The sequence below is a fragment of the Pseudorasbora parva genome, chromosome 8 (assembly GCF_024679245.1).
Source record: "Pseudorasbora parva isolate DD20220531a chromosome 8, ASM2467924v1, whole genome shotgun sequence".
NCBI lineage: Eukaryota > Metazoa > Chordata > Actinopteri > Cypriniformes > Gobionidae > Pseudorasbora > Pseudorasbora parva.
Genome location: NC_090179.1, coordinates 8,494,122 through 8,520,005, shown reverse-complemented (window position 1 = coordinate 8,520,005; position 25,884 = coordinate 8,494,122). Strand labels below are relative to the sequence as shown.

General features: G+C 39.4%; 2 protein-coding genes across 4 annotated transcripts; both read left to right on the top strand.

Moving 5' to 3' along the window:
• The first annotated feature begins 3,140 nt into the window (after positions 1-3,140).
• Positions 3,141-6,382, top strand: LOC137084997 (chromatin assembly factor 1 subunit A-B-like). Of its 3 annotated transcripts, none has more exons than XM_067451554.1 (5): positions 3,141-3,414; positions 3,999-4,092; positions 4,212-4,268; positions 4,458-4,884; positions 6,015-6,382. In XM_067451554.1, the coding sequence occupies exons 1-5, from the start codon at positions 3,381-3,383 to the stop codon at positions 6,246-6,248; spliced, it is 846 nt and encodes a 281-aa protein (XP_067307655.1). In that variant the 5' UTR covers positions 3,141-3,380; the 3' UTR covers positions 6,249-6,382. The 3 variants fall into 3 exon arrangements, with proteins under 3 accessions (XP_067307655.1, XP_067307654.1, XP_067307653.1); XM_067451553.1 differs by having other exon boundaries at positions 4,212-4,299; positions 4,393-4,830; XM_067451552.1 differs by having other exon boundaries at positions 4,212-4,299; positions 4,393-4,884.
• Positions 6,383-11,067: 4,685 nt separating this feature from the next.
• Positions 11,068-25,719, top strand: LOC137084996 (protein FAM124B). Its single transcript, XM_067451551.1, has 4 exons — positions 11,068-11,429; positions 11,891-11,925; positions 13,525-14,294; positions 25,085-25,719. Exons 1-4 carry the CDS (start codon positions 11,356-11,358, stop codon positions 25,637-25,639), a joined length of 1,434 nt encoding a protein of 477 aa, XP_067307652.1. The 5' UTR covers positions 11,068-11,355; the 3' UTR covers positions 25,640-25,719.
• Positions 25,720-25,884: the final 165 nt, after the last annotated feature.

Sequence of the window (25,884 nt, the reverse complement as noted above, 5' to 3'; positions counted from 1 at the left end):
ATTTTAGAATACACTGTAAAAAAAATTGTGTCGTAAAATAACTGTAATCTACTGGCAGCTGTGGTTCCAGCAATGTACTGTTAATTTACAGCCCTCTACTGTTTATATACAGCTCTCCTTTTTTACAGTATTTTACCGTAATAATACCATGAAAGGTAACTTTTCATTTGGAAAACTGATCGCTTCAAACAGTTCTCATTTTAAAACTAGTATTTATAGGTGTTTGTATCATAAAACTTCATTTGAGTCATTTCACACGTGTAAGGTGTAGTAGTAAAATGATTTAGAAACATGACTTTAACTTCAATCTTTGCGGTTCATTGTGAGCAATAGCACACACGCATGTGATAAATTACTCAACAGCTCTATTTGCTAAATTAAACAAACAGCTCATAACTGCATCAGCAAACACAGTTACTGCCGTTAAATAAAGCATCAAGCAGCATATCATCAATGTTTCTCTGCTCATCCTGGACTGAAGCACAGGCTCTACTCTTCACAGCAATGGTAACTCACAAAACTAATGAATTCAACTGAAAGATCTCTTCTATATCATCTTGTGCAACAACACATAAACACAGGTCATTTTAATATTTACTCTCCTTATCAGTTACTGACTTTACACAACTTTTTTCTATTAACTTGCACTAAAATTCAGTGAAAATATCTTAAATCATCTGGTAAATTTGACTGTTATGTTTTACAGTATATTACTGTTTTTCCTTGATTTAACGGTAATCTACTGGCAGCTCTGGTGCCAGTAAATTGCCATTTTTTTACAGAACTTTTCTGTAAATGAATTTACAGTTTCTTACCGCTATTTTATGGTTCCCTCTGTGGGATTTTTCATCTAACCCCTCTAACCCTTTTAACCCCACAGCAAAATCTTCAGTTTTAAATGAACACTGAAGAGTGTACACACTACCTGTTAACAAGAATCACTGAAGGACAGAAAAACACAAGAACTACAACTGACTTCAGCCACAGCTTTACATGAATTCAACTGAAGATAAAAGACGACGTTAAATCTCTGAAGATCTCATCAGAGGATTAAACAACTCCACAAACAGCATTACCAGCTTCACACATTACTAACCAGACTGACTTTATTTCAGTCAGACGTCTACAGAAGCTCTTATTGAGAATTATCAGATCTTTAGGTGTTGATGTTTAATTGAAAATATTTGGTCACCATTATCGTGATCAGTGTTTGCTTCAGTTGGGATCTTGGCCCTTGATTTTGTAATGATAGTTTTTCTTTGTCTGCTATAATTGTGTGTTTCTTAAACACATTTATGTAGCAAAAAAGCTAAGGAAAAAAAATGGTCAGAAGTTATTGGTTATGCTTTGCTATAATTGTAATAGGATGCTTAGTTTGTTAGTCTTGTCCAGTGTTTCTTCCCTAAACAAACCCATTCTTTTAAAAACACATACATTTATTCTTAATTTATGTTATTTAACTGGGACACTTCTGAAAATATTAAGCAGTGATTTTTAAACTCCTGATTTCCAAGAATAGATTGCTCTCTGCTGTCATTTAGCCTCGTATAGACATGAAGAATCAGCGTATGAATCTCAACAATGGTGACAATCAATAAAAAAAACGAACAGAGCAACTCTGAGCATCACAAAACACCACTTAAAGGGATAGTTCACTTTAAAATGAAAATTCTGTCATCCTTTACTCACCATCAAGTTGTTTTAAACCTGTATGAATTTCTTTCTTCAGCTGAACACAAGGGAAGATATTTTGAAGAATGTCAGTAACCAAAAAGTTAACTGGAGCCATTGGCTTCCATAGTATTTTTTTTTTCCTACTATGGATGTCAATGGCTCCAGTGAACCGTTTGGTTACTGACATTCTTAAAAATATCTTCCCTTGCGTTCAGCTGAAGAAAGAAATTCATACAGGTTTGAAACAACTTGAGGGTGAGTAAAGGATGACAGAATTTTCATTTTAAAGAGAACTATCCCTTTAAAGTCAACACAACAACAGCACCAAAAATAAAGGCAAATAGTAAGAATTAAAGAAAATAACCAGGCTATTCAGCAGCAATAATTTATTCATGCTGCAACGCATGCTGGGAGTTTTGAATGTCACCATGGTTGAGATTCATACGCCGATTCTTGATGTCTGTGTGAGTCAGATTGATTCAGATGTTTTGACCACAAGCTGTTCCCATGCTCTTCAAATTATCTGGATGTTACAATAATGATGTTATAAAATTATAGGGTTCAATTTTACAAAAAAAATAAGCATCAACTATATGTTTCTAGATAAGACTACTAAATTATTAGTGAATTAGACCATTATTAAATAGTCAACATAACCTACTCATGGTTTTGTCTCAGCTTTGTTTGCTATAACAAATATATTGAAAACACACCGTTACAGCAGCAAGAGAAAAACTAATGTTATTGTGTCGATGTTCAAGAGCCCAACTAAAGCAAATACTGATCACCATAATGGTAACGTCAGAAGAAACAATCAAACATCATCTGTTCATTCTCAATAAGAGCTTCTGTAGTCGTCTGACAGAAATAAAGTCAGTCTGGTTAGTAATGTGTGAAGCTGGTAATGCTGTTTGTGGAGTTGTTTAATCCTCTGATGAGATCTTCAGAGATTTAATGTCTTCTCTTTATCTTCAGTTGATGAAATCAACTTTCTTCTGGTGATGTTTCTCTTTCCTTCAGTGATAACAGCAGGTGTTCATCAGTGTCTGAATTCACTCTCTTCTTTCCTCTCTCTCTTTCGAGTGGTCTATATAGTGTAGGGAATAGTGAATAAGGGGATAGGGAGTGATTTTGAACACAGCCTCTGAGTGTCGTAAATCAGCACTGCTCAGAGTGTATTTGGTCCCACTCCACAGAGAGTTAAAATAACACTGAAGTGGTGTTAAAGTTAATGAGATAATTAAGAGATTAATTAAGTAATAATTGAACCATTAGTGATGAACACCTGATGATAACGAGCAGAATCACTGAAGGACAGAGAAACACAAGGGCTGCGTTCGGAACCGCATACTTCCCTACTATATAGTATGGAAAAAGCAGTAGGCGAGCGAAAAGTATGTCCGAATCCTTAGTATTCATAAAAGAGTAGGCGAGAACTACCGGGGGGTTGGACTATCTCTCGCGAGATTCGGACGTACGTGTACTCAAGTTGCGTTCGAATATGCCTACTAACCTACTATATAGTAGGCGAAAACAGTATGTGAAAGGAGTAGTATGTTCGAAACCTCAGTAATCATAAAAGAGTAGGCGAGAAATCCCCGGATGGCCTACTGCGCTCCGCCCAGATTGTGAAGCGCTCATCGTCGGATACTTTTCTATCCCTGCCTTCCCATAAGGCCACAGGAAAGGAAACGTCATTAGCGAATATGACGGAGAAAGGCGACGCAGGTGTTTTCAAATGTGAGTATTACAAAACAAAATCACGGTTCCCTTGTGTTAAAATGCCATTTGTTGAGCTCCTGTAGAGTAAACTGTTTAATTATTGAAGGTGTATAGACGACAGACAGTAGAGTATAGTTGTAATTGTGCTGTAAAAACACGTTTTATTGTGTATAGCTAACGGGAGCGCCAGTAAGGTTAACACTATTCATGCATTCACACTAGAATGTTTATTCTAAAACATATACAGCTTAAATATTCTTATTAAATGTGTGACAGGAAAATCTTCAATGAGTAGGCCTATTGCAGATGAGCAATCACGACATTAAATAGACACCTGAGTCATGTCCTATATGTGTGCTGTTAATTCAGTGTTGTCAACACTGCTCACATAGCTAAATGTAAATAATGTAAATAAACAATTTTGCATAAAGTTACTTAGCATTAGTTTTTATATTTTATTTGTCCATTAGTACTGTTGATAATTTGAGGAACATTTGCAGTGGATTTAAAGCCAGTTGATATACCAGCAACTACCTCAATGTGTAAATGTAGTATTGAGCACATAATCACAGAGGTAACGTGAATGTTGTCTGATGGTACAGGGACAGATGAGCACACACGTGTGCTTATCCAGTGGAGAGTGGCTCATGAAGCCCTCTTCACTGGGAAGCGGAATGCTGCCATCAAAGGCTTTGAGTGAGTATAATACAGAAATAGATTAAAAATGTATTCACATCTTATATATATATTATTGTAACTTCAAACATTCCAGTTATTACAGCTTTTCTGATTCTTTATGTCTGCATTTGCTACAGGGTTTTTGTGGTGGAGCAGGGCCTGCAAGGCAGCGTGACTGCAACATTTGTAAAAAAAAAATGGGAAAACCTCAAACAAAAATATAAAGTAAGATTACATTTTTACTTCTAAAACAGAAATCAAACGTCATTGTGCTGTTCAAATCACTACATTTGTATTATGTTTGTGCAATTTTTATAGGATCTGAAATGCCCGCAGAGTGGTGTCAGCACTGAGGATGGAGAGCCCACAGCAGCATCCTGGAAGTGGTATAGTGCCATGGATGAGGCAATTGGGGGCAGACCCTCGATCACTCCACCTGCCCTTGTTGCCTCATCTGGCCCGGATGTTGCTGTGGCCTCTTCATCCTCTTCATCCTCTTCATCCTCTTCATCCTCTGCAACGCCACAGCCAGCAAGAGGAAGAGGAAGAAAGCGGGCAACCGAAATTATGGAGTTAATTAGAGAGATGGAGGAGAGGGAAGCAGCGAGAGAGCAGGAAGTGAATGAGAGGGAGGAGAGACGATGGAGAGAAATGGAGGAGAAGGAAGAACGGCGAGAACGGGAGAGACAAGAGAGAGAGGAGAGACAAGAACGCGAACGAAGAGAGAGAGAAGACAGATGGCACCAGGAAGCAAGTGTGAGAGAACGGGAAGCAAGAGAGAGAGAAGAGAGGTGGCACCAGGAAGCAAGTGTAAGAGAGGAACGGAGAGAGAGGGAGACTAAAGAAAGAGATGAGCGATTTCTTCATCTTCTAGAAATAATTTCAAAAAAATAAGATCACATTAAAAAAAACAATTTTGACACTGAAGAATCTTTTGATCATTTACAAATTTGGAGTGTAATTTTTTTTTAAATAAATATGATTGAATTTATTATAAATACAAAGTTTATATATATAAATAAATAAATGTATGTATATACAGTATTATCTGAAAGTATCACCTAATTTACTGTGAATGGCTAGAAATTATTTTATATAGAATTAAAAAAAATGTTTATATATATTATATTATTTTTCTTGGCATTCACAGTACCTTATGTATATCTGGTGATACTTTGAAATAGGAATATAAAAAAAATAGTGTAAATATTTATAAAGTGATGAATATATATATATATATATATATATATATATATATATATATATATATATATATATATATATATATATATATAATGTGTGTGTGTGTTAATGACCGTTGTAATGTAAACACCTACACACAAATTTTAAAATAGATTTTATTGCATGTGATCTGGCTTCTAAATGCACAGTGATATTCAGACAGGTCATGGAGGGCTACTGCCCTGCAGGCTTCAGTTCCAGCACAGCTGTTTGTCATTTGAGTAATCAGTTATTAATTGGTTTGATGGGATTGTTCAGGTGTGTTGAATTAGGAAGGAACCTCTGCTGGACATTGGCCCTCCATTAGTTAAGTTCAGAATGTTTACACAAACTACCTTCAGTTTTGCATTAAGATCAAAAGAGATTAACAGTGAATAATAGGTTAGTTCACCCAAATAAACCAATTCATTATTTACTCACTTTTATGTTTTTTAACAAACATGACCAAAATCACCTTTTATGTTCAGGAAAAAAGGGGGATAGAACAACATGAAGCTGTGTAAATAACTGAATGTTATATGTTTGGGTTAATTAGCCCATTGAGTCCCTAAATATAAATTTTCTGAAATGTGAGCATTTAGATTATAGTAGTACCTTCAAGAATTAAGCAGCTTTATTGAGCATTTGTGGCTGAGGCACTTTCTAAAAAGGATTACTGACAACATGAACTGTAAAATGTTTTATTATGTGTTTCACAGGTAATCGTGCTCATGGAGAGCTGGCACATTGATGTTTGGAGCGGACACAGCAGCAGCCAGATTGTCCCGCACATGTTCTCCCACTCTTGCTTCAAGGATGTGGGGTTCAGGGGGTCCGTCATCAAGGTCTTCCTCATCCTCTGCCTCAATGATGTCCCCATTGAGCAGAGCGAGATTGTGAAGAACAGCGCAGCACGTGATCACTTCAGGCACAAAGGCAGGGCTCACCTCTAAGGCCTTGAAGAAAATGGAGCGCCAACGGGTCTTCATCATGCCAAAAGCTCGCTCTACTATGCTTCGTGCACGGGAGTGCTTGCTGTTGAAACGAGCCTGCACGGGGTTCTGCACAGGCTCTCTGTATGGGGTGATGAGACAGACGGGTGCACCCAGGCAAGGATAGCCACCATCACCAAGTATGCACTTGCCTGCAGGTGGATACAGGCTTCCAGTATACACAGGGCTGTTCCTCAGCACCCTGGCATCATGAACAGACCCAGGATACCCCACAAAGACATCAAGGAATTTCCCACAGTGATCAGTGATGGCCTGGAGTTGGATGGAATGAAATAACTTCCTGTTGAAGTAACAGTGGGAGTTATTTGCTGGAGGCTTTATTCGGACATGACAGCCATCTATGGCACCAACTGCTCTGCTGAAAGCTGGTGACCCAGCCAGCTGTGCAAATCCTGCTCCCACTGCCTCCAGGTCATCTCCGGTTGGAAAATAAATCACTCTCCTCAAAATTCCCATGATGGCCTTGCTCACTCTGTGCACAATGTCATGCACAGAGGTCTTGGGGATATCGAAGGTCTGTGACACCACCCTGTATGATGCTGCATGGGCCAGCCAGAAGAGGAACACAAGCACCTCGATGTCCCGCTCCCATCCATGGTCAGTTTCCAGTCTGACTGCAGCAATGAGGGACATGATGGATGGCAAAGACAGGCGAAGGTGTTGACGGTGGTCAGCTGCTTCATCAAAATAAAGCTGCAGAATTGGTACAGCTCGGTTGAGATGGCAGTAGGATGTGGTGTTCAGCACCTGCAAATGTGATAGTTTGTTAGAAAAATACATTTTAATAAAGTTGTTTCATGTTTTGAGTTTTGTTTATTTGTGATAGTTACTATTGTTCATTTAATTTATTAATGTCCTATTTTTGTCAGTACATAAAACTAGAATACAATAAAAACTATTAATTCATGCTTGACTGAAAATATGAATTCATATCAGCTGTTTTTGTCTAGTGTGTATCCATTCATAACTACAAAATTTTACAAAACAAATTACATTTTCTTTGTTGTACTGAAATAGACATTTGCAGTAAGAAAATGTCATACAATTAAGTACTGGTCATTTTACATTATTATAAATGTTGGGGCTGGTTAATTTACAACGCAATTCAACCTGGGGTAATTGAAATGAAGTAGTGATACTTACATTTTCCGAGGATAAAATCAACAATCTTCTCCGAAGGCGATATCTTCGAGCAGCTGCCCGACGTCTTTGTGCAGATATTTGTCTCGTTTGTGCTGACATTCCAACCATTGCAAAGGGATAAAAATCGCAGTAGGTAGGCTTGTGGAGTTACTGATGCAATCAGGTGTTAGTGCACCTGACACTAATTTCTTTTATAGTTTCATAATTAAATGGTTTTATCTTTAACAATAATAATATTTTAAAAATACCATGGGTTTGCATACATTATTCACAGAGAAAAAAAAAGCACAATAACAAGGTTAAATATCTGAATAATTCATAATGCAATATATATTTGTTGAAGTGATGAGAAGTTAAATTTAACTAAAAAAGGAAAATATAAAGATTTAGCGATTTAGGCCACTTTTGCTTGTGGAGGAAATCTTTGGCATATAAAATAAAGAAATTAAAATGTTCAAGAGATCACAATTTTGGGTTTTCGCAAGGATAAAAAAGGACAAAACTGTCAGATTAGTAGGGTAAATATTTATTGCTTTTACTAAAATCACAAAATAAATGGGCAGAAATGTTTTATACAAAAAGAAAAAGTTTAAACCAATATAGATAGATGAATTATACTTGTCAAACCAATTGGTGCGCTTGTGTTATCGTCATGGGTCACATGATAACGTCAATATGGCGCATTAAGTGCGGATCGCATTCGTACTTAACGAGATTTGGATATATAGTACCTACTCTTTTTGCGCTCGTTAAGTAAGTACTTATTGAAATTGAGTACCTACTCAATGAGTATGCGGTTCCGAACGCAGCCAAGATCTACAACTAAAATTCTAGCAAAATTCCCAGTGTTAAATCAACACTGCTCAGAGTGTATTTGGTCCCACTCCACAGAGAGTTAAAATAACACTGAAGCCGTGTTAAAGTTAATGAGATAATTAAGAGATGAATTAAGGGGTGATTGAACCATTAGTGATGAACACCTGATGATAACGAGCATAATCACTGAAGGAAAGAGAAACACAAGATCTACAACTGACTTCAGCCATAGCCTTAGATGAAATCGACTGAAGATAAAAGAAGACATTCAATCTCTGAAGATCTCAGCAGAGGATTAAACAACTTCACAGTTATTCCTGTCATACTGTTCGTCTACATAAGCTCTTATTGAGAATTAACAGGTTTAGATGTTGATGTTTTATGGAAAATGTTTGGTCACCATTATGCTGATCAGTGTTTCCTTTATTTGGGCAGTTTGACTTGGCTTTTTCCATAGCAGTGTTGCTAATAGTGTTTTTTTTTTTTACACTTACTTAGTTACAATGGAATCCAGAAGCAAATCAGTTCATATAGGTTTCATAATGAAATGGAATGATTTACTAATCTCATCAGTGACCAAATGTGTGAGTGTATATATATATTTGCCACGGGGCAGAGTTTGAATTTAGAATTTATTTATTTTTATTTTTAAAGTTACAGAAGCAATTATTTTAGCAAGACATCAAGAATCAGCATATGATTCTCAACAATGGTGACATGGTTCATGCTGTAATGCATGCTGGGAGCCATGAGTTTTATAATTGGCCGGCTCCCAGAACGCATTGTGGCATAAAAACATGTCACCATTGTTGAGATGCATATGCTGATTCTTGATGTCTGTGTGTCCAAATACCCCCCCCCCCCCCCGCAAAAAAATTAAGAAATCTAAATTCTGTTTAATTTGTGCCAAGATTTTCACATTGATGATCAATTTACTTATAAAAACAAATAACCATAATAGTGACCAAATAATTTCCATAAAACATCAGTATCTAAACCTCAATAAAAACATATGTAGAAGTACAGTATGACAAAAGTAATTGTGGAGTTGTTTAATCCTTCTCTGCTGAGATCTTCAGAGATATAATGTCTTCTTTTATCTTCAGTTGATTTAACCTAAGGCTGTGGCTGAAGTCAGTTGTAGATCTTGTGTTTCTCTGTCCTTCAGTGATTCTGCTCGTTATCATCAGGTGTTCATCACTAATGGTTCAATCATTACTTAATTAATCTCTTAATTATCTCATTAACTTTAACACCACTTCAGTGTTATTTTAACTCTCTGTGGAGTGGGACCAAATACACTCTGAGCAGTGTTGATTTAACACTTGGGATTTTAGCGCTTCTTACTGATTTAAATATAAGTTAAAAATGTTCTATGTGTATGCCATAGTAAAGAGATGTGTTTTCAGTCTAGATTTAAACTGACAGAGTGTGTCTGCTTCACAAACAATGTTAGAAAGACTGTTCCAGAGTTTAGGACCTAAATAGGAAAAGGATCGACCGCCTGCAGTTGATTTAGATATTCTAGGTATTATCAACTGGCCAGAGTTTTGAGACCGCAATAGACGTGATGGAGTATAATGTGTTAAGAGCTCGCTTAAAGAGTTAGTTCAGCCAAAAATGTAATGTCTTTCATTAATGACTCACCCCAATGTCGTTCCACACCCGTAAGACCTCCGTTCATCCCCGGAACACAGTTTAAGATATTTTAGATTTAGTCCGAGAGCTTTCTGTCCTTTGAATGTAAGTGTATGTCCACTTGCTGTCCACGTGCAGAAGGTAATGAAAACATCATCAAAGTTGTCCATATATGACACCAGTTGGTTAGTTAGACTCTTTTGAAGTGTCCACAATACATTTTGGTCCAAAAATAACAAAAAATACGACTTTATTCAGCATTGTCTTCTCTTCCGTGTTCCTCAAATAAAGATTCGAACAGTCGTGAATCATGATTTGGCTCGCGTGTCAAACTGGCAAACTGCTGAAATCACATGACATGGCGATACGAATCATGAATCAATCTGCTGATTCACGACCGTTTGAATCTTTATTTGAGGTTTGAAAACAAACGCGGAAGAGAAGACAATGCTGAATAAAGTCGTATTTTTTGTTATTTTTGGACCAAAATGTATTGTTGACGCTTCAAAAGAGTCTAACTAACTAACTGATGTCACATACGGACAACTTTGATGATGTTTCATTACCTTCTGGATGTGGACAGCAAGTGGGCATACACTTACTAAAAGAGAAGAGGAAGAAAGCCCTCTAAATCTAAAATATCTTAAACTGTGTTCCGGGGATGAACGGAGGTCTTACGGGTGTGGAACGACATTGAGTCATTAATGAAGGAAATTTCATTTTTGGGTGAACTAACCCTTTAAGTAATGAGGAGCTAAACCATTTAGTGCTTTGTAAGTAGGCTAATAAGCAAGATTTAAAAATGTATGCAATGTTTAATAGGGAGCCAGTGCAGTGTTGACAGAACTTGGCTAATATGATCAAACTTCCTGTTTTTTGTCTGGATTACATTTACATTGTCTTTATCTCTTTTACATTGAACGGCACAGGGGTGAGTAAACAATTTTCTTTTTTTTCACAGAAAGTCACACAAAATATCTACATTTTATTGCAGTAGATACAAAATATCAAACCAAGTGGAACCTGCACACATTCTTCAGACTGCAAACTACTACAGAAGATGGTCTGGTCTCTGTATGGAGCTGTCTGTGTGTCACACACACACAGGTCTGATGACAGCCATCTGCTGTGCTTCAGTCCCTCAATTGTTATTGTGCAGCTTTAGAGACCAGAGCCCTTCCCCCGACTGACTCCTGCTCATTCTTCAACTATGCTCTCGTAAGACTCCACATCTAGCGACGAGTCCATCTAAAAGAGCTGTTTCGCTGATGTTTTTAATGTTTAGTTTGAGTGCTTGTGCCTGACCATCATCATAAATTATAAACGCTGGAGTGGCGTCAGCGTGAACTCGACTCCTGCGAACACAAACTGCGGTTTCTAACGCCGGTCGGCCGAAGCAAAGATCTTGAGCATGTTTGAAGCGGATTTTGCATGCAAGTAAACGCACATTATGCTCCGACAAGCGCTTGACTTTACCGGCAGGACGGAGGATGAGACGGCGGACTCGGGCGCGGAGACTGCGGGGTGAGTTAGCGGAGAAAGCTAAAGATGATCTCACTTTTGTTTGCGTCTCTAGGGGAGAAACACAATAACCGACAGCGACGAATACTTTAGGACGGAGGCAACAAACGTTACAGTGTGACAGTAAAAGCAACTTTTTGTCTTCAAATATGCGCCATTTAATGTGAAAACATAGTTTTATACAAAATGTACATTACACTATTCGTTTATATGCAACCTACCTAGAGTTCGTATTTCTTGTTTCGATAGAATGAACGTTTGAATTAAACTTGAAAGTTTTTAACATTGTTTGGTTTCTCTTTAAGGACACGGATAAAAAATATTTATATAAAATAAAACGTTTCAGGAACATTATCACAATAGGGTTATGATGGGCCGTGCTAAGGGTGTCATTTGAACTGTAGGCTATTAAGTAAATAGGCTAAGTGTGTGTGTTTTTTCTCTCTCCTTTTTTTTTTTTTTAGATCTGACTGTGGTAAAATGTCATGCAGTAGCAGCAGTAAGTCCAGTTTTCTTATGTAGACATAGTAAAATAATGTAGTGTGTGTGTGTGTGTGTGTGTGTGTGTGTGTGTGTGTGTGTGTGTGTGTGTGTGTGTGTGTGTGTGTTGCGGCATATTATTATAGTATGAAGTCTGATGTAGGCTAATATAAGGGGTCACTAACTTTCAATTATTTCAGAATTTTTGTTGTTGTTTTTACTGAAATGTGTCCTATCGTGTGACATTTAGAATTAAGGAAGGACAACCGAAATCAACACTTTTATAGTAATTCCAAAAAAGTTAAATATTTGAACTAATTATACTATTTGAACCTTCAACTAATTAAACAACTGATTCAACTTAAACTGGAATTGCCCAATTTAAAAACAGGATATGGTGTCACACCGGAGGACATGGTTTTCAGTGACAAAATATATAAAATTCCTATGCTTTTAGAAATATATGGATGATTTTTTTTTTTTTTAATTAACATTGGTATGCTTTTCTTTTTAATTTATGAAAGTTATAATTTATTGAACCATGGCAGTCACCAAAAATATATAAATAAATTAAAACAATTTCCATGTAAGACAAATAAATGTTTAGCCATTTACCACATTTTAAACGATGGCTATAAATATAGTTTAAAACGATATTAATTATATACATTTTTATCTTGTGTGACTGTGAAAATCCCTCATTTCATTTAATAACCTATAATATTAAGTGATTTTGCCATATCTGTGATTTGATATTGTCCTCAACAGTGACGCCAGTAATGCGTCAATCTTAAAAATGCACCACTTCCAATAAAGTGAGTGTTGGGAAAAACGGTTGTCATTTCTATGTTGAGGCAGCATGTTGTCAGCAACTGTTGAATGTAACTAATAAAGTTACTTGTAATCTTACTTAGTTACTTTTTAAAATCAAGTAATCTGTAAAGTAACTAAAGCCCTATTAAAGCCCATGTCTATGATAATGCGCACCGTTATGAATTCTCGCACGGATTATGTACTTTCACTTTAGAATGAGTACCAATTTGAGAGCAAATAGCTTGAATTGTGTGTTTAATATTAATATCAATATTCTTAATGAAAAACATAACAGAACAGTACAATGACAAGCTCGCTTATGGCCGCTTTTACATTTAGCCTGAATCTTCCGCCGTAAATTGTCAGCTTCTCACTCGTGATAAATAAAATCTGACTCCTGCCGCTGTGCTCAGTTCAATTTTTAATTGTAGCGTCTGTTCTCTAACTGAACAAAATTATTTTTATTACTATAAAACTATCAAAACGATATCAACATACAGCTATATCTATAACGAAAAAAACATCTATCTACAAGTCACATTTTACTTCATATCCAGGAAATAAGTCAGTAAATTTGAGTTAAATCACTTTGCTTATCTCGTGCGAATGTGCCACGCCAAACTCAGATGTAGGGGAGTAATTTCTAAATCACAGCGGTCCCTAGATAATACTTATCCTGCGTGAATAGGCCTTATGTTACTTTTTTAAGGAGTAATCAGTAATCAGATTACTTTTTCATAGTTACTGTGACAACACAAACAGTATCTGAATATTTGCTCTGCCGCTTCCTCTGCCTTTTGTGTAGTTGACCTCATTGCCGGCCCAGGTCAGGAGCTGCTTCTGGTCACCATGCACCTGCTTACCAACCCCGGAGACTCGCTCCTCCTCCAGCACACTCTGGACCGCCTGCTGAAGTGGGTCCGCCCCAATCTCCGCCTCTTCCATGTGTCTGAGCGGGCCTGTCCCGTTCATGACAGCAACAGAGCTAACCTGTGCCCTGTGGCTGGCTACCCCTCACACGCGGTGACCATATTCCTGCATGAGTCTTTCGGAGAGGAGCGTATTCTCAGGGTGCTGGACTTTCTGCAAGGTCCGCCCTGGCAGTATCACCATACGGAGAGCTGTGGAGGCAGAGAGGGGGGCAGAGGGACCACCCTAATGAGGCCCTACCTCCTCCCCAGCCGGGACTTCTACAGCATGGGCATGGGAATGCCATTGTGGGGGGTGAGGCCAGTGCACTACGGAGGGGAGGTGGTGCGAGTGACTTTGCACAGCACCTTTGATAACTTTGAGGACACTGTGCGTTTATATGAGACAGTGCTGCAGAGGAGGGCGGAAGAGCAGAAAACAGGCTTCTGCTGGTTCACTCTGCTCACAGAACAAGGCTTTAGCCTGCAGTTGGCCATCAAACAGCTCTCGCCGGGGGTCAGAGTGGAGCCCTGTTACTCTGCAGTGCTGCAGTTTAAGGTGGGTGAGATTGGACAGTTAGTGCCCTTGCTGCCCAACACCTGCTCACCCATCAGTGCTACCCGATGGCACACTGAAGACCTGGATGGCAACAAGATCCTCTTTCAGGTAAGTCACAGGAAATGTCTTCTGGTTTCTCTATATCCTCTTTTATATTGACAAACCATGATATAAACCAATTGGGTTTCTTTCATTTAATTACAGACCAGCTATGTATGTTTATTGCTGGGAAAATAACTAAATTAACCAAATTAGATGACCTTTCTGATGGATGAAGTTCATCTCTCTTACACAGAGTTCAATGGAGTGGAGTGTAACATCAGTGTGTGTTTGTGCCATTTATCACACATTTTTATAGGCCTATAATTTTCCTAAATTGATCTGCTACAAATGAAGGTTGTTTTGAAATCGTTAGCTTATCCTTAAACTGTGGGAGTGCTGTTTTTGACAGTCTACACTAACTGAAAACATGGACATAAGGTTATATTTTGTACATGCATTTATTGTAAATGCCACATGGATGAAGTGTTTTTTGTTTAAATGTTTTTTTAGATGTCCACAAGTCTTTTGCGCAGAGTTCAGGACAACTCAATTTAAATCGCTATTTCTATGGGGCTTTATAAAATACAGATTGTTTCAAAGCAGCTTTACAGGAAATCAATGCGTAAAATTCAAATTCTGCTATAAAGCAGCTCTAAAAGTGCAATGTACAGTGTCATTATTCAATTCAGTTCAATGACTGTATAAAGTTAATCAACTAATCAATTAGGAATTGAGTAAATTCAGTTATAAGCATCTCTACTGAGGACAATAGTGTCATTTATCCTCTTTTATATTGAAATATGAATTTCAATGTTGATACAATTAAGTTCAATAACAGGGTCGATGTCACAAATTCATAATTTGTAAAACAAACTTGAATCGGCTATAAAATATTTTGTCAAAAGTTTGTCAACTCTTAAATCCATTAAGTTTAAAAGGCTGTTTATGCTGCAGGTTAATTTACTTGATAATTCATAGTGTATTATGAATCATCCATCTTTCGGATGATACGTTAAACCGAGGTACCGACTCTCTGTGGTCATTAAAAATCCCAGGATGTCCTTCGATAAAGAGTATGGGTGTAACCCCGGCATCGTGGCCAAATTTGCCCATTGGCCTCTGTCCATCATGGCCTCCTAATAATCCCCATATAATGATCCTCTGTCTCCACCAATCAGATGGTGTGTGGTGAGCGTTCTGGCACAATATGGCTGCCGTTGCATCATCCAGGTGGGTGCTGCACATTGGTGGTGGTCGAGGAGATTCCCCTTCTATATGTAAAGCGATTTAGGTGTCTAGAAAAGCGCTATATACATTTTTATGAATTATTAAGTATTAAGTAAGTTAAGCATTATTGTTTTAAAGGGTCACCCAAAACTAAAATTTCTGTCATCATTTCCGAATATCGTTTTAAACTGGTATGGTATGAATTTCTTTCTTCTAGAAAGTTTCTCAATGGTAACAGTTTTGGTTACCATTGAGACATTTTTCATAAATTATGACTTTTCAGTTTTGGTTGACCTATCCAAATATTTTAAGCATTACAATTACATTTAATCATTTAGCAGTCACTTTTATCCAAAGCGACTTACAAAAAAGGGTAGAGCAATAGAAGAAACGAAACAAACAAAGCCAACAACCTGTAAGAGCTGTAAGAAATCTCAATTAATTAGCACAGTACACAATTTTTATTTTATTTTATTTTTTTATAGCCAGCTACAACAAATACTCACGTACGGAAAATACAGAACACTGGATTTTGATAGCTATGATAACAACCCATTAGGACTAAGGCTGATGCCCCAACTGTTGTCGTTAATGCGGATTCAGTGGCCCAATGGGTTGGTTTTGTATGGCATTCTAGCTAAACGGGCAGCAATAGCCATCGACAGCAAAAACTCACGTACGCAAAATACAGAACACTGGGTTTTGGTAGCTATGATAACTATGTAACATACCCGCCTGAAGGCACAAATCCGGATGAGAGACGTAGATATGATCAGTAAGTGCTATTCTGTATTGGTCAAGTGCAATAGGAAAAGTGCAATTGGAAAAGATGTGTCTTAAGATGTTTTTTAAGAATGGCTACAGACTCGGCAGCACGAATTGAGATCGGCAGGTCATTCCACCAGGTGGAAACGGTCCAGGAAAATGTCCGTGAGAGCGATTTCATGCCTCTTTGGGAAGGAACCACGAGGCGCCGCTCATTCGCAGAACGCAAGCTTCTGGAGGGTGTGTAAGTCTGAACAAGTGAGTTTAGGTATATTGGTGCAGAACCAGTGGTTGTTTTGTAGGCGAGAACTAGAGCCTTGAATTTGATGCGAGCAGCCATTGGCAACCAGTGCAGTTTGATGAAGAGAGGCGTAACATGCATTCTCTTCGGCTCATTAAAGACCACTCTCGCCGCTGCATTCTGGATCAGCTGCAAGGGTTTGATAGTGCATGCTGGAAGCCCAGCCAGAAGAGCATTACAATAGTCCAGTCTGGAGAGAACAAGAGCTTGAACCAGGAGTTGTGCAGCCTGTTCTGATAGGAAGGGTCTAATCTTTCTAATGTTGTATAAAGCAAATCTGCAGGACCGGGCTGTTGCAGTAATGTGGTCAGTGAAGTTTAACTGGTCATCAATCACAACTGCAAGGTTCCTGGCTGTCCTTGATGGAGTTTTGGTCGATGAACCAAGCTGAATGGAGAAATTTTGATGAAGTGCTGGGTTGGTTGAGAAAACAAGTAATTCTGTCTTTGCAAGATTGAGTTTAATATGATGCTCTTTCATCCAGTCAGAAATGTCTGTCAGACAGGCAGCGATACGAACACTGACTGTAGGATCATCTGGTTGAAATGAGAAGTAGAGTTGAGTGTCATCAGCATAGCAGTGATAGGAAAAGCCATGTTTCTGAATGACGGAACCTAATGATGACATGTAGATGGAGAAAAGAAGTGGTCCAAGGACTGAGCCCTGGGGAACCCCAGTAGCTAGATGATGTGACTTAGACACTACACCTCTCCATGACACCCTGTAGGACCTACCAGAGAGGTAAGACCTGAACCACTGGAGGGCAGTTCCTGAGATACCCATCGTCTTAAGTGTTGACAGGAGGATCTGGTGGTTAACTGTGTCAAAAGCAGCAGACAGATCCAGCAGAATGAGCACTGAGGATTTGGAAGCTGCTTTTGCCAGTCTCAGTGCCTCAGTTACCGAGAGCAAGGCAGTCTCAGTCGAATGGCCACTTTTGAAGCCGGATTGGTTGTTGTCTAGGAGGTTGTCCCTTTCAAGAAACATAGAGAGTTGATTGAACACAACTCGCTCAAGGGTCTTTGCAATGAAAGGCAGAAGGGATACCGGTCGGTAGTTTTCTAAAAGTGCTGGATTCAGAGAGGGTTTCTTAAGCAGTGGGGTTACCCGAGCCTGCTTAAATGCTGTGGGAAAGGTTCCCGTGTGAAGAGAAGTGTTGACAATGTGAGTGAGTGCAGGAGTGATTGAAGAAGAAATGGCCTGAAGGAGGTGAGTGGGTATAGGATCAAGTGGACAGGTAGTAGGGTGATTTGAAAGGATGAGTTTAGAAATATCTGCCTCGGAGAGCGGAGAGAAGGATGGAAGCGTGTTCGTGTTAGTTGTTGAGATGTGCTTGTTAGTTTGTGATGAGGAGAACTGTTTGCTGATGAGGGATGTTTTATTTGTGAAAAATGATGCAAAGCCATCAGCTGTAAGAGTTGATGAAGGAGGGGGAGGAGGAGGACAAAGGAGAGAGGAGAATGTTTTAAAGAGTTTGCGAGAGTCAGAGCATTTGTTGATTTTGTTGTGGTAGTATGTTGTTTTAGCAGTGGAGACATTTGTAGAGAAAGAAGAGAGAAGAGACTGATACAAGGTAAGGTCAGTATAGTCCGTATATTTCCGCCATTTCCTCTCTGCCGCCCTGAGTCCAGAGCGATGTTCACGGAGAACATCAGACAGCCAGGGGGCAGATGGGGTGGGGCGGGCTGGTCTGGATGAAAGGGGGCAAAAACTGTCTAAGGAGGATGTTAGAGTGGAGCAAAGTGTGTCGGTAGCACTGTTAGTGTCCAGTGCTGAGAACTGAGCAGGTGGAGGGAGTGAAGATGAAACCATAGTGGATAGGCGAGAGGGAGAGAGTGAGCGTAGATTATGCCGAAAGGTAATCTGTGTAGGAGTGCGTGTTGTATCAGGAGTCAGTATGAGGTTAAGAGTGATGAGAAAGTGGTCTGAGGTGTGTAATGGAGTAACTAAAGTGTTGTCCGTGGAGCAGTTGCGTGTGTATACGAGGTCTAATTGGTTACCTGATCTGTGAGTAGCCGTAGTAGATACTAACTTAAGGTCAAATGAAGTCAGTAGAGTGCTGAAGTCTGCAGCTAGGTGTTTATCAAGATGGATGTTGAAGTCACCAAGCAGAATCAGTGGAGTGCCATCCTCAGGGAAGCTAGAAAGTAACACATCCAACTCCTCCACAAAGTTACCGAGGTGACCTGGAGGACGATAGACCACTACCACATGGATTTTAACAGGGTGAGTAATAGTGATTGAGTGCGATTCAAATGAACTGGCCGGTAGAGATGGTAATGGATCAAATTTCCAATCATTTGAATTTTGAGATAAGCAAACCAGTACCCCCACCCCTCCCAATAGGCTGAGGAGTGTGTGAAAAAGTTAAATTGGTTGAAAGGGCTGCAGGAGTGGCAGTGTCCTCTGGTTTGATCCAGGTCTCAGTTAGGGCCATGAGGCTGAGCTGAGAATGAGTCCCAATAGATGAAATGAAGTCTGCTTTGTTTACAGCAGACTGACAATTCCAGAGACCAATTGGAATGGAGAGTAAAGTAGCAAAGGATGTTAGGATATAGCGCAAATTATTAGGATTGCGGCGTCTCGTGCGTACAGAGCGTGAATTACGAGTGCTAGTAGTTATAGTTGAGATTTGAAAGCACATGGTGAATACAGATCAGAGAAAAGGCCAGATCGTAATTAGAAAAGAACCGAACACAAATAATGAAAGGAAGATGATACTCAAGTGCCTTGTTGGGGTCCTTGCTCGCGAGGAGTTGCACAGGGAAGAGTTGAAGTCTTTACACTCGTCGGTCTTGCACAGGGAAGAGTTGAAGTCTTTACACTCGTCGGTCTTCACACAAGGAGGGCTTCACACTGCCGCTTCCGCTGCCGCGGACTATCACGCTATTTATACTCACTTGAGTATCGTTATTGAAAGCAGCTGGGAACGCCCCCAACAAACTCACTCCCAACGTGGCAATGACCAAACAAATGCTAACTCAACAAATGCTAACTCCCACACACACCGCAAGAATACACCAAAACTACTAATACGCACCACTGCACCACACAGACACACTTATCCAAATATTTGGGTGACCTATCCAAATATTTTAAGCATTATTTCTATGGTTCTCCTTGTATATTCATTTTTGGAATGGCCATGGTGTCTATGATGAGGTCAACCAAAAACAGCAACTCCACTGAGAGTGACCATTGAGATATGGAGGCTTTACTATCTCATTTTTATAGTCATTATAAACATAGCCACAGTTCCCCTGGAAGGGCACTGAAATATGACATCTCTTGTTAAGACCTCCAAATGACATTTATATGTATATCTATCTGGAGATGACAGATTCCATCTGTGTAAAAGATGCTGAGACTCCTGAGAGTGTTCCCAGATAGCAAGTCATGTTAAATGTTAATGTGTTAAAAAACTGCATAGAATCAACATCATGTTTGCACCTGCAATTCATGTTGAGAACATTTTGAAATTCCATCCAAAAATCATTGGTAATGACATTTGAATCAATCTTACAATGTGATTTTGGTTCAACGTCAACAACTACAACCTGCCTTAAAGCCACACAGCCTGAAATCAGTTAAAGATGAAATATCTCAAGGTCTCAGCAGAAGTGCTTTTTGAGAGTTAACAGATGTTTAGATGTTTTATTGAAAATGTTTGGTCACCGTTATAGTGATCAGTGTTTCCTTTAGTTGGGCAGTTTGACTCTTGGCTTATGTGAGTTTGTGGTCTTTGTAACATTGTTTACTAAACACATAATTTGTTTCAAAGAAAACATCAACATCGTTTTTAACATCATAAAGTATAATTCTATAATGCATGATTGCTCAGAGTCATCATCATGCCGGAGACGGGTTTGTTGAGGATCAGCGCCACTGGCTTTCGTGTCGATTAGGCCTTCACGGGGGAAAGTCTAGTTCAGTGGTTTTCAAATCCTGAGTTTTAAAATGGGTAGTCATTATTTAAGCAAAATTAAGTTACATTAAAAATTATTTACGTTCATAGAATCTGTCTATAGGCCAATATAAAAGGAATAAATACACTAAATATATTTGACTTAAAAAAATAAAAGATTAAAGGTGCACTATGTAGTATTTTTGCAGTAATATATCCAAAAACCACCAGGCCAGTATTAAATATTTCGTTCAATTGAGTTCTTAGAGTATCCTAATTGTTTCCAACTATTTGTAAATTGTGAGAAAATTGCTATTTTAACCAAAGAGCCGGGACATATGAGGAAGTCGCCTGTCGATGACGTCATATCTGTGTTAAAACCATAGACCGTAAAAAAAATATGGACAACTCGACATCATCAGTTTCCGCTTGGCAGATTTGAAGCTTTTAGGCGGCCTGCACGGCGCGGACATCTTGGGACCGAGTCTGCGCAGTAGCGATTTCGGATTTTGCGCAGTAGAGCGCAGGAAGTAGAGCAGGATGTACAGTCGCGATATCAAAAGCCCGCCCACACTCTCGCAGATGCAGAACAATTAATTTTGTTGGTGTGAAATAAACAGTTATGGAAATGTAGAAATTAAAGCTAAAGCTCCAGTCTGCTCCCAAAAATTCCGAAAAAAGTCCGTTAATGCCTCAGTGACAACTTCACTCAGAGAAGCCGTCAGTCTCAGCTGTCAATCATGACGTCACACCCCCTGTTTTTATAGCATCAAATAACAAACTAAAACTAAACTTATTTTAAAAACGAACACTTGAAATGAAATCATCGTGATGACAACTGCCTTCAGTGACTAACTTTGGGGAAAAAAGATTTGAAGTGTAATTTTATTATTTAGTCTGCCTCGCGTCCATTAGAAAACACAGAGGGGCGGCTATACTGGGACCGGTCACCAGGGGGTGTTTGAGGCGCAAAAGCTTCAGTATCTGAGAGGGAGACTGCAGGCTTGGTTAAAACCCGGTTTCCGGTTTAATTCTGCAGAAATGTGAATACACAGTGTGAACAAGTGTCACAGCAGCTGCTGAGTGAACGCACAGAGTAACGCCATAACATAATTTTCAACACACTTAAATGTATCTAATATGATAAACAGAGATCCGTTACCTCATACTCATGACCAGAGAAGGGGAAATTCAACTGGCGACTGTGTCCCATCATAATAAAAGTCCCGCTGCTTGTGAGGCGTGTTTGCTTAACAACCACTCCAGTGGCCTTGCTCAGCTCCACAACACTCAGTCCTGTTCTGCTTTATACTAGAGCAATGTTAATAATCACATTAGGGATGGTAACCGATGAGCGTTTGACCGATGGTTGACCGTATCAACGTTAACCGATCAAAGTTGTCGGTTAAAAAAAAAGTGATCTCTAAATAAGGCTATTATAGACAGTGGACTAAACGCTACTACAGTTAGCCGTCTCATTACAAAATCTTTTAGTGAAGTGAACAAATCCCTCACACAATTTTTTTCATAACTCGCCTGTTTGTACTTAATAAGCCAATAAAAACATTTGCCGCGAGGTCACAGCGTTTGGGTTTGCGCGCTCACAAGGTTTGCAAAAAGTAAACAGGCTAAAACACTCGAGGTTAGAGCCAGGGCAGACGACAGTATGAAGCGTCATTTGGCATAAGATGGGCTTACATTTGGAAATATATTACATCTACATTTCAGTGGTAACACATGAGGTGTTGATCATCATCTTTCTTTATTATTGTTAGCACTACCTCGAACTAAAGCGGCGTCTCTTCGGAGCTGTCATTTTCTTAAATGAGCAGCGTCAATGTTTCAAATAAGCTTATAACGCTAGACAAATGCCTTTATTTTCAACGCGATCACCTTGTACCCAAACCATTTCGAAACTAAGGAGCCATTTGTTTATCAATTAAAAAACAAGCTCCTCAGCGCCGCTTTTGCGGGACTCATGTTTTGCGCTGTAGAGGATTTTAAAAAGTGACGTGAGCGGAAGGGAGGCGGCGGCGTCGGGACTGTGTGTGTGTGTGTGTGTGTGTGTGTGTGTGTGTGTGTGTGTGTGTGTGTGTGTGTGTGTGTGTGTGTGTGAGAGAGAGAGAGAGAGAGAGAGAGAGAGAGAGAGAGAGAGAGAGAGAGAGAGAGAGAGAGAGAGAGAGAGAGAGAGAGAGAGAGAGAGAGAGAGAGAGAGAGAGAGAGAGAGAGAGAGAGAGAGAGAGAGAGAGAGAGAGAGAGAGGCAGAGAGATCATAGAGAGATGCGACAGAGTTGCGAAATTGCAGGCGCGGCTCGCGGCTGTTATTTCAAATAGCACAGCATATTTTAAACTAATCGGTTAACCGGTTTCAACCGGCTAGTGAGGCTAGTGGTCGGCTAGTGGTCGGTCAAGAAAATGTTAGGGTTCACCAACCCTAAATCAGATCCATGAACATGATTTCTGCCAGAGTCCTATCCCGATTCTTTCCCACCGGCTATGAGGTGAAGACCACACGTCCCAAGATTCTGAGCTCAAACTTGGCATCATCAAACTACGCCTTTGTTTTGAATAGGCGCCCTCTAGCGGATGGAAAAGTTACATAGTGCAGCTTTAACAAATCTAAAGAAAAAAGCACGTAGACCGAATGAGCTCCACAAACAGCTTCATGTAAAAGAAACCCAGACGACAGAAAGCACATCTTGTTTTCTTCATTTTACCAAGCACAATGTTCTGTTTTATTGTAAGTTTACACACATAAAAGTAAAGATTTTGCCGCTTTGAACCATGTCCTATACTCTTATCTGTATGACCAATATTACAGAGTATGTTTCCTCTGTTCAATCGCACCGGCTCCTCTCACATACACAGCATATTCCAGCATTGCAAACTTGACAGCCTGTTCATTATCAAAATAAAATAGCATAAAAAAGTTACACTGCTCAGTTTAATAGTCAGTAGTACAGTTCATGTCAATTCTCTCTCTCTCTCTCTCTCTCTCTCTCTCTCTCTCTCTCTCTCTCTCTCTCTCTCTCTCTCTCTCTCTCTCTCTCTCTCTCTCTCTCTCTCTCTCTCTCTCTCTCTCTCTCTCTCACTCTCTCTCACTCTCTCTCTCTCTCTCTCTCTCTCTCTCTCTCTCACTCACTCACTCACAAAAACCAAACATTTGTAGTGTATTTTTTAACCATGCAGCAAACGATAGTAAACTATTAATTGGTTAAATGTTTTACTGTTGGTTAACAGTTAACCAGTTAATTGGGTTAACATCCCAATTATAGCTTAGATCAAATGAGTGAAGAATCAAGGATCATCAAAAACGGTTGTTAAGAAAAGTGCTGAGCTGAATGTGTACCATCTAGTGGTTTAAAGGAAAATACAGTCAAATGGCCCATTGTATAAGTATTCTTATGCTTGGCTTTGCTTTACTTGTTTGCATGTAAATGGTTGTAGGGCTATATTGTGACTCGTGTCTAGGCACAGGTCCACCATCTGATCTGGAAACAGCCGGGATCTGGCAGACTTCAGTAAACCTCCGAATTAACAGAGAGACTAACATTAGCTTAAATGCCATTCTTATTATGTAATGAATACATTGGTGTCATAGGAAGTGTTCTTGTTTCTGGCAGACCTAGTTAATTATAGATTTTTTGTAATGTGTATGCCAAGGTAAAGAGATCTTAAATCTTTAGTCTAGATTTAAACTGACAGAGTGTGTCTGCTTCCTGAACAATGCTAGGAAGACTGTTCCAGAGTTTAGGTGCTAAATAGGAAAATGATCAACCACCTGCAGTTGATTTTGATATTCTAGGTATTATCAACTGGCCAGAGTTTTGAGACTGCTATAGACATGATGGAGTATAATGTATGGAGCAAGATTTAAAAATGTATATGATGTTTAATAGGGAGCCAGTGCAGTGTTGACAGAACTGGACTAATATGATCATACTTCCTGGTTCTAGTAAGAACTCGAGCTGCTGCATTTTGAATCAGCTGGAGTTTGTTTTTTAAGCGAGCAGGGCAACCACCCTGTAGAGCATTACAATAATCTAGCCTTGAGCTCGTGAGCTCATGAACGCATGAATTTACTTTTCTACATTTGGCATTGAGAGTCGTAATTTTTTAGATATATTTTTAAGATGGAAGAATGTGATGTACAAGTGTACATTAATTTGGGATGGGGCCAGTCACTTCAAATTTGATTGTTTGTAAATGTCAGTTCTATGTACAATTATAGATCGTATTACTTTTAGCGGTAAACAAATAGTATAGAGTGGTTTTAAAGTAACTTGAGGGTAGAATAGAGTTTGATGTATTTTTATTGGCTGAAGTGCCAAGCACAGGTTGTCCGGAAACACCACGTCCCTTCCCATTACGGGCAGAAGTCACATCTGCGGAGACTAGCAAGGGTTTATGATGTCACTAACCCGGTAAGAAGCTTGTTGTAGTCCAAACCAGCCGTTTTTGTAGGCAATAAACTGCCATAACTTTAAAAGACAATATCTCCGTTTGCATTGAACTTTCAGCGCTGTAATTTTGCAGATACTGTTTATGCCCAAGCAGCAACATTACACTCTAACTAAAGTTAAAAAAGGGAAATCGCATGCAGCCATCCCTTTAAAGTGCAATTTTTGTTAAACTAATAAAACCTCATCTTTTCTGCAGGTTAAAGCCCCAGCACAACCCCAGGGGTTCCTTACGTCTGCGTTTCCTCTGAGCTGCCCCAGAATGCTGCTGAGGAACGGTGCAGCTGCCAGGCAACCTTCGACCTCTCCCTGCAAGAAGCCATTGCATTTGAGAGAGCACCCTATGGGACGGTCCCGTGTGGAGCTGGACCGATGTTCTCGTGGGTCGAGGTTAGGTAGGGAGTGTTTGGGTTCAGACGGCACCTGCAGCACTCCTCCAGGAAGCTCCTGCTACTCTTCCCAACGCAGTAGCCCAGCAGGCCAGTCTGTTAACTGGTATGAGCCAGCGACGACCTCTGAAATCATATCATGCCTTCTGCCGGAAGAGGAGCCTGAGACGAATGTGGATACAGGTTGTGCTGTAAAGCCCCAGGCTGATAGGCCGGCCACTTTAGGAGTGTCTGCCCTGGTGACTCTGTCTAGGGACCTGACACATGGGCTGGCTGAGCCGCAGTGGACCTCTGAAGCAGAGACACAGGTTTCACAGTGTCATATTGGACATAAACATGCACAAGTAGATGAGTTCTTCATTTGACTGTTCACATTGACTCTTTGTTTGGGAAAACCGCACATAATTAAAGGGATAGTTCACCCAAAATATATAATTCTGTCATCATTTACTCACCCTCAAGTTGTTCCAAACTTTTATGAGTTTCTTTGTTCTGCTGAACACAATATATATATATATATATATATATATATATATATATATATATATATATATATATATATATATATATTTAAGAATGTTTGTAACAAAATTCATGTAAACAATTGTTT